We start from the raw sequence: 8,946 nt of genomic DNA, 5'->3' as shown, positions 1-8,946 counted from the left end.
TAACAATAATTATACCATGATATATACATGATTTGTACTGTTACAGTGATATAAATTCATCCAAACCGTAAAGTAAGATTTTGGTCATATTGTATTACTGAATGAATATACATCACTCTGTCTGACACGCACACACACACACACACACACACACACACACACACACACACACACACACACACACACACACACACACACACACACACACACACACACACACACACACTATAGAAAATAGATGAAACACTAATGAGCTGTCTTTTCTGTAATTTTCAATCTTTATCTTTCAAGCCTAGCCTGGTCTCCAAAGGTTTATGGAACTGAGAATACTGAAGTTCTTCTCATTTACTATGAGATTAATGAACCACAGCCGAACATAGAGACCACCGCAGATTGGGTCCAAGATCCTCTGAAGGATGAAAAACAGATGTTAATGAAAAAATCATCTATAATGAGACCTGATAAACTGACATTTTACAGTGTGAGAGGACTCTTCCTATCACTTCAGAGCCCTTCCACCTGATCGCTTTCTTCTTAGTGATCACTTTTAGCATCTTAGTGTGGTTTTACTGGTTTTACCTGGTATAAGCTGGTCTCCCAGCCTGACCAGATGACAAGTGCCCAAAACCAGGCTGGTGTAAGACTGATTTATTTATTAATTTATTTGTTTGGGTATAGTATACACAATAATATTAAGTGCCAGTTTTTTATTGGTATGTTAACCACTGCATTTCATGAAATGTATTCCTCCAAATTATGGTTTTAGGAAAGCAATTCTGAAGAAGAGAAAAGTCAAAGACTGAGACCATTTTCTTAAAGAAAATTTGATTAGAACTTCCGGATTAGTTTGCTGTTTATTATTACACATTTCACAATGGCTCCAGACAATGTCAGACATTCTCAAGGCTTTTGTTTAAACTGCACATAAAGCATCATACTAAAATATAATCAGCTATTCATGACAGAACATCTGAATAAGCTTGGACGATTTTTTTGTTGTTGTTGTTGAACTTAATGTCTTTAAATACTGACAGTTTGGTCAACACTTGTGTGATAACTACATGATGGCTGAAGACACAAAGTTATGTATAATACCATTTAGCAAGCTTGTACACCTATGGCACATAACATAACATTTGGCACCATATCTTGGAATGTTTAGGCAATTTTCTTTGTTTCACAAGGCTTCTATTGTAAGGGAAGAGCCCTCATTGTTTAGTCAATGCCAATATAAAGCTGCCATGATTCAGTGCTGTGGTTTTACAAATAATAGATGAGTAACACCAGTTTTAACTGGCTTTAAATGGATCTATAAGGCGTTCTGGTACTTATATATCTGCGGTATTTATCAAGATTAAATATTCCATATTTTTTTGCTATTTAAATAGATATATTGACGCATTCTTAAATTAGATTTACTTACTACCACAGTATTTGTATAGCAAACTTTTCTTTGGACTGCAACATACATAAAAAGAACAGGTCACCATAAATAATATCACTAACACATTCAGACAATAACATCATAATTTCTTGGTGTCAGGATTTTTTAAATAGCTCATAAGGAGAAGTGCCCCGTACTCAGTTATAGTCTCTGTCGCAGTGCATACTTTGAAGTTTCATTTGCTACCAGAGATGAAGAGTTCAATATTCTTATTGTCTTCCCTCAGGTTTAAGTCCGTCCAGCACCAAACGTTCAATGAGAGTCCTTGGTCACTTCTTGGTCCCTTTCAGTTGTCGATGATGTGATGTTTATGAGGGAAGGACTCACAAAACAGGAGCAGGATGGACACAACAACAAGAACACCTACAAGACAGAAAGCTGGAGTGTACTACATAAGACGGAGACATCACGTTTGGACTGATTGCTTATAGTTCACGCAAATACAATGCTTCATTGGACACAAGAAGTCAAAGCTGGGTTCCAGAGGATTATGAGAAGGTGCTCATGTTTTTATTATGACCGTTTTACCTCGCTTTCTTTGTCTCTTTCGGTTTCTTTCTGACTCACTTCCTGATTTTAGTCCCTTTTTAGTTCTCTTTTCCAGTCCACCCTTCTCATTTATTCCATGAGTATCTTGCTATCGACAGCCGCAGCCCTCCACCACCATGTCTTGATAGTTTTTCAACACCACACGTTCCTCCTGGTCCAAGTAGAGGAGGGCGATAGGGCTAAGGGCCGTCGGCACACAGCAAGCCCGCGGCACGGCCCCGTTTACAGAGTTGACCAGCGTCTGAACCATGGCGTGGCTTGATGAATTCATATGGTCAGCCAGTGGGAAGCGGCACTCTCCAAGGCAAAAGAAAGCATCGTAACCGGATGGGGCTACGATCCATTTATTCCAGCCTACATCTTTGAAATCCACGTACAGCGGGTGCCGACGGCAGCGAGAGCGGGAGAGTCGTTTGAGCTTGGCGGCCCTCCCGCCATTTCGTTTCACTCTCCTGTCATTCCGTCCCACCCGCCAGCCTTCGTCAGAGCCCTGACCCCTATCACCCTTAAACCTGCCCCTGCCCTTGCCTCGCCTGCCAGCAGGGGTCCGATTTCTGAGGGGCACAAAGGGCTCGCTGCGCCCATCATGGCTGTAAGTCACCAGTAAGGGCCTCTGCCTCGCCCAACTGGGCTCATCTTGCCCCGTGTACCTGCGCACCCTCAGGTGTCTCTCTTTAGGAAGACTGCTGTTATTATCAGCAATAACATCCAGAATAAAAGACAGGCTCCCTGACTTCTTGGGTAGATTGTGAAACACTTCTCCATCCAGGGGAAAGGTTTCCCAAAGTTCTGCACCTTTTCTATCTCTAGTCAGCCGGCGTGAATGGAGCAGTGTGGGTTTTGATGCTGGGTCACCGTTGGAAAGATAAAGGCTGGCTACGTGAGAACCTCCACTAAACCCTTCATGAAGGAAACGCAGCTCTGCCGACACCACACTCTCTTCTGACGGAATGGAGGACAGATTGAAGCCAATGTGAATGCTGTCCACTGGTGTTTTCTGCTCTTCTGGAAGACTCAGCACTGTAGAATCTACACAAGAAAAAAGAGAAAGAAAAAGTTCTTAAGCTGTAAAATACTTTCTTTCCATCGTGATCAAACACTTGATCTCTACGTAATGGCATAATTGTCCAACTAAATAATAATTGCACATCATTTGCTAGGAGCACTTATGAAAATGAGCCATGTTCTTCTTAACTTGTTCCAAGGTGTCTACGCTAATGCCAAGACATGAGTGAAAAATATCAGAACATTGAATCCACAGGTAGCTCTTTCAGTGGGCATGCTGGCACCTAAGGCAGGTTAACTGACTTACACGTCTCTGCGCTGTGTTTGCGGTAAAGTTAGCTTTTTATCACTGCCAAGGGAATTGGTGTTCTCTATGATCTAGTACAATAGCTGCTCATACCTGTGTGGTGAAAGCACCGGACTGTGTTGGCCCCTTGCACATGCTGGGAGGGGTAGTTAAACTCTGGGTCTTCAATGAGATGGTACTGTTGAGTGTGGAATCGATAGAGGTCGAGAAGATATTGGGGCACCCGTGCCTCCTCACTGGGGTTGGGGTGTGACTGAAGGCCCAGACGGGTCAGCAGGAGGTTCTGAATGGTGTGGGCCAAACTAGGCTCTAGAGGGCTGGCCAGGTTTCCATGAGTCTGACTGGGATCCTCCTGGTGTCCTGATGAGGCTTGAGGTAGCAGCAGGATCATCAGAACCAGAAGGCTAGCAGGGAACATGTTGGACCTATGAAGAGAGCGGTAAAAAGAGGAGCCATTTTGAGACTGCTGAAGATATTTTGATTGTGTTTGTTTTTCTTTTCTATTTTGGACCCCATTGACTTTCATTAAACAGGGAAAAATGTCAGGTTTGGAACGAAACAATGAAAAATTTTATTTTTGGGTGAACTATCCACAAAACCTGGCTTGAAAATAATAGTGGTCCGAAATGTAGTGATATAATAAACCCATTCACCATGGTAATTGACCATTTTAGCTGTAGCCCATAAGTCTTTGATTTCCCTTATATGGCAGGTGATTTATTGCTAGTACTTTGGTTTGTAGCATGGTAAGGAACTTTCACTCTGTGTTTTTGTTGTTGATTTACTGGTATTTGTTATTTTGGAAATGGTAATCGCAGAAACAGTGCCATAAGGAACCACAGTAAAGTAGTTTTACAGAGATCATGGCCTGTGGTGTTTGATTTAGAGGTCTACAATAGGCCTGTTAGACCAATTCGTTAGGCCTGTGTCTCTCAAGTTAACTTACCTGACAAATGAGAATAACCTTGGACATCCAGCATTGGTGCACTGTGTTCTTGAAAAGCACATGCCTAACTTACAGTACATTCAAATTTATAATATGTTATGTTATGCTACGTTATGCTAAATTACATGACTTAATTTACTGTTTATAAAACAGATGTGGTCATTTTAGGATGGTTGTGACTTGTAAGGCATATGTTCAATCTAGAATGATTATAACGTTCAATATATGATGAAAGCAGATTTAAATTTAGCAGTTTGATTATGTGTCTTTGTTGACGCTGTGCCGGTGACCCAAAGAGAGAGACTGGTTGTCATTTGTGTGTCTAAAACAGCTGCTTGAAAATAATCATTAGGTTAAAAGTTTACAGATTGTGTCTGCACACTGATGTTTATGGTAGTGCCAACTTAAAGTAAATCACCTTTCAAAAGTAATTTGAGACAGGGAGGTTTAGTGCTGTGATGGTTTATTGCTGGGGGGGGGGGGGGGGGGGGTGGGGTGGTTATTCATACACTTATCCCAGTCTATATATATTTGCAAATAATTTTTGTGAGCTTTTGAAGAGTAAAATAAAATAAAGCAACAAACTGACTTTTATTCATCAAGATATTCTCTGATATCTTGTGCAATGCAGAACTCGAAGAGGAAGCAGTCAGAAATTTTACAACTTCCATTTGGAAAGTTTAACATAACTTGTAAAGCCTGAATTTGGGCCTTGTCTACGTCGCTCTGTTACCTGAATGGAAAGACTGGCGCACACACTCAGATCTCCTTCCTTTCAGTAAGATCTAATTGTTACAAGCTGTCATCCATTAGTGGCGAAATCTTCTCAAAGTGAACTATTCTTTCCATCGGTCTCAACTCTAAACCTACTTAAGCCTTCAAAGTGTCCTTTACAAATATGGTGGAGTTTGTAGGAGGTGTCAGAGGGCTAATACGAGAGCACTGAAAGAAAAACTCTCAAATGGTTCATCAACAGGTTAAATCAGCCATCAACAGCTTTGACTTGAATCTAATTACATTGGAAGTCTATGGGACATCCTTTGTGTGCCTGGCCTGTAGTCCTCATTTATCAATGTAAACACACATTTTGTCTGTTCTTACAAACCGAGGGATGAGTGTAAATGATTTCTGTGGTTTTAAAAGTATCTGTGGCATGTATGGTTTGTCTCATGTTTATCCCAGAAGACTCTTTGACAAGGTGCTGGGTGGTCTCACCGGGGCCAGAAACACTTACATCTGAGTCAAACTAAGTGTTCTTTTGATGTAAAATCTGCTCAAGTCAGGACTTGCTGAGCAGCGACTCCTTTGGGAGTCTAGGATAACCCTCAACTACAGGTGTTAAAACGCACTGGAGAAGCGGATGTATACTGTCCTCTCGCTGTCCTCTGTCCCCTCCCTCTCGCTCACACTCATTCACCAAACTCCAGCCAAATCCTCAGAGGACACACAGGATAAGACAGTCCCCCACGCCCACAGCATCCGGCAGTAAAGTAGATTAAGTGGCCTTTACCCATCCACTCGATTGTTCCGCCCAGTGGGACCTCACAGAGGTGTAGCTTCCAGACGGAGCTGCTCTCCTGAATGCCGCCTCCCCACTAAAACTTCATTAGACTTCTTTGCTTCTGTCTTCCCCGCAGTCCCTCCCCCCATTGCTGTGTGTTCATGCTGCATGTGTGTCATGGTTTCTGTTGTGATTGGATTCAACACGTAATAACTTCCTCTACAGGGAGAGCGGTAATCAGATGGAGGGGGCGGAAAGAGGCGTTTATTAGACCCCAGAACAGACGGCAAGGGGTGACCCCGGCAGAGAAAAGGTCGGCCAGACTCGTGCCATTACCAGAGCGATGTGACCTGCTGACCTCAGAAGTGGAGGGCAGGGTGTCCTTGCATCCACTTATCTCCTTCAGCTTTCTTTCCACATTTTTTTCCCCTATTTTTATTCTTCTTATCAGTTCTCTTCCTGTAAAGCATGACTTCCAGAATTGATATATTGTTACATAGTTCTAGGAAAGGCCAGTTCTCTCTCTCTCTCTCATGTTTCCCCCCTTTGGATTTACCCAGAAGTCAGCAGTGAAAGGCCATAGGGGTCATGGTGCCTCTGCTTGTTGCTGATTTATCCTCCACCGCTGTCTTCGTGTTTCACATTTCACTCCGTACCCCGATCCCTCCGCTCTCCTTTCCTGTTGTTCTTCCTTTCGTTCATTCCCTAGACTGCTTCTCCCCGGCTCGCTCCCCCCCCATTTTGTCATTCTGTCCAAGAAGGAACACTCTTAAACATGCTCTACTTTTTTGGATGCAAAGGGTACCCGTATTTATTTGCCCCCCGAGTTTGAGCGCCTAAGGCACGAGAGAAGTCACAAATGGTCGAGCTGTGCCTCTGTTTTGCTGAATTAAAGAGATGAAATCATTAGAATAATATTGCAGGTAGACCGCAGGGCGGTTTTATTGGGGTAAATTAGCACAGACCTGTAATTTATCCCAGCTGGACCGATTAAGAGATAATGACAGCGGCCCAGACCTCAGATTGTGCCCCATAACATTCACTGGAACAGTCCTCTGTGACAACACACACACATGCATACACACAACCCACTGTTACAGACTGAAAGACACACTCCAGAACTCACTGATACTGCTATAGAAACATACACAAACACACATTCTGTGCAGCTTGCCAAAGGTTCAGCTAAGAACAGACTAAAGTGGTCTCCAAGGATGAGTAGAGTAGACCAGACAAGACGAGACATTTCCTCCCAGAATCCTCCCCTAACCCCCACATAACATTCTGTTATCAATTTGACCGGTTTGGCGGTCCTGAAACCCTCAGACAGTTTTGTATTATTTTCTGGCAAACGCTGAATGATCTATTTTAGTTGACGCAACATTGTAACATCCTAAAAAACATACTTTTTAAAGCTCTGAAATGACGTATCAAAACTTCCCTTTTTTTCTGCCAGATTGTGTCTTTTTGATTTATCCAGTTAGCAAATGACTTGCCTGTTTGTTTGCTATACATTTTATCCCCCAAGCCAAGAGAAAATATTCAACTCTCTGCCCGTCCTGGACAGCATCTACTCTCCAGTCTCTTCTTCTGAATGCTCCAGCAAGGAAATCTAAGCAGCTTTTGCATGCTTTTTGCTTTTCATGGAAACACTGATCTGCCTGTTTCACATGTTCTGAGGAAGCATCTCTGCTATGAATCTGTCAGTGGGTTTGGAGAGCAATGCATGTGAATTTTTAGCACAGAGCAGACAGTTTGGTTGACGTTTTGAATCAGATTTGAGTCACACATTGCAGAACATCGTCTTGTCCAGTATCTAAACATCCTTAAAACAAGATAAATTGACTCGAGAAGAAGAACTGTATATAAGATAAGACTTGTTCACAGTAAATAAGCAGTAAGTAATATTTTTATGATTTGAGCTCAAAACGGGAAAAAATAATATGCTATGTGTAAGAATATAAACTTAAAGGAATAGTTGACCCAAAAATGAAACTTCTGTCGTCATTTACTCACACTCAAGTTGTTCCAAACCTGTATGAATTTCTTTCTTCTGTTGAACACAAAAGAAGATATTTTGAAGACTATGGGTAACCAAACAGTTGATGGGCCCCATCGACTTCCATGGTATTTTTTTCTTCTTCTATTTACTATGGAAGTCGATGGGGCCCATCAAATGTTTGGTTACCCATAGTCTTCAAAATATCTTCTTTTGTGTTCAACAGAAGAAATAAATTCATACAGGTTTGGAACAACTTGAGTGTGAGTAAATGACGACAGAAGTTTCATTTTTGGGTCAACTATCCCTTTCATATTCAAGATATACATTTTTAAATGTTCTTACATAATTTTGCCGCTGAAAGTCAATGTATCTTGTATAAACCATGTTTAAATTGGAAAACAAGACAAGCACTTCATAGAGTCATAGTTTTACCCGCGGCCCAGGATATAACTGATGTTGCAAGCGTCAAGGTGTTCTGCGGTGGAGGGTAGTACTCACGTCCAGGTGAAGTGGGAGGTGTGCAGAGTCCATGGTTTGTCCTTGAGCTCCAGCGTTACAGACCCTCTCCTCTCATTCGCTCCTGCGGACGGAGTGGACGCCGTCTGCCTCTGCTGGATTAACTTATGTATCTGTGGAATAACGTGAGCCTCTCCAGCTTGTCCTCAGGCACTCATCCTGTTGAGAGTGTTGGAGAAGTGCACTCTTTAAAAACATCCAGTGGTTTTCTTGTGGCTGACTGGATGCCGTTCTTATACCAGGACTAGGATGCAAAATAGCAGCTGAGGGGAAAGAGAGAATGAAATGGAAGAGAGAGGAAGAATTGGAAGTTTGTGCCGGCTAGTTTTCCTCTGTCCCTCTGGCTTTGTAGCTGACTTTCTCCCTTCCTCTCTGAATCTGTCTGTACTTCTCTTTTGCGCTCTCCTCCCCTTTTTCCTCTCTCGCTCTCGCTCTTGCTCTCTCTCTCTCTCTCTCTCTCTCTCTCTCTTTTACCAGCTGGTAAACTCAGTTAAACTCTAATTGACTTTCCTGTCCATTTGGATCCTCCCTGATAGTGATGTCACCGATGCCCCCTCCCTCCACCCACCTCTCCAAACGTGCAACACACACACACACACACACACAAAGATAAGGTCAGGGCTGCTTCGGATACACAGTACAGGTCAGATTTCCATTTGCAACTTTACATTTGGGT

At 42.5% G+C, this 8,946-nt stretch overlaps 1 protein-coding gene across 2 annotated transcripts; it reads right to left on the bottom strand.

Moving 5' to 3' along the window:
• Positions 1-265: 265 nt before the first annotated feature.
• Positions 266-8,744, bottom strand: bmp16 (bone morphogenetic protein 16). Of its 2 annotated transcripts, XM_081373186.1 has the most exons (4): positions 8,253-8,659; positions 6,718-6,807; positions 3,399-3,730; positions 641-3,022 (listed from the first exon to the last, which is right to left on the bottom strand). In XM_081373186.1, the coding sequence occupies exons 3-4, from the start codon at positions 3,721-3,723 to the stop codon at positions 2,082-2,084; spliced, it is 1,266 nt and encodes a 421-aa protein (XP_081229312.1). In that variant the 5' UTR covers positions 3,724-3,730; positions 6,718-6,807; positions 8,253-8,659; the 3' UTR covers positions 641-2,081. The 2 variants fall into 2 exon arrangements, with proteins under 2 accessions (XP_081229311.1, XP_081229312.1); XM_081373185.1 differs by lacking the exon at positions 6,718-6,807 and having other exon boundaries at positions 266-3,022; positions 8,253-8,744.
• Between the last annotated feature and the right edge of the window lie 202 nt (positions 8,745-8,946).

Source organism: Scardinius erythrophthalmus (genome assembly GCF_964197995.2).
Source record: "Scardinius erythrophthalmus genome assembly, chromosome: 8".
In the NCBI taxonomy this organism is placed as follows: domain Eukaryota; kingdom Metazoa; phylum Chordata; class Actinopteri; order Cypriniformes; family Leuciscidae; genus Scardinius; species Scardinius erythrophthalmus.
The sequence above is the reverse complement of the archived record's forward strand: the minus strand, read 5'-3'. Positions and strand labels throughout refer to the sequence as shown.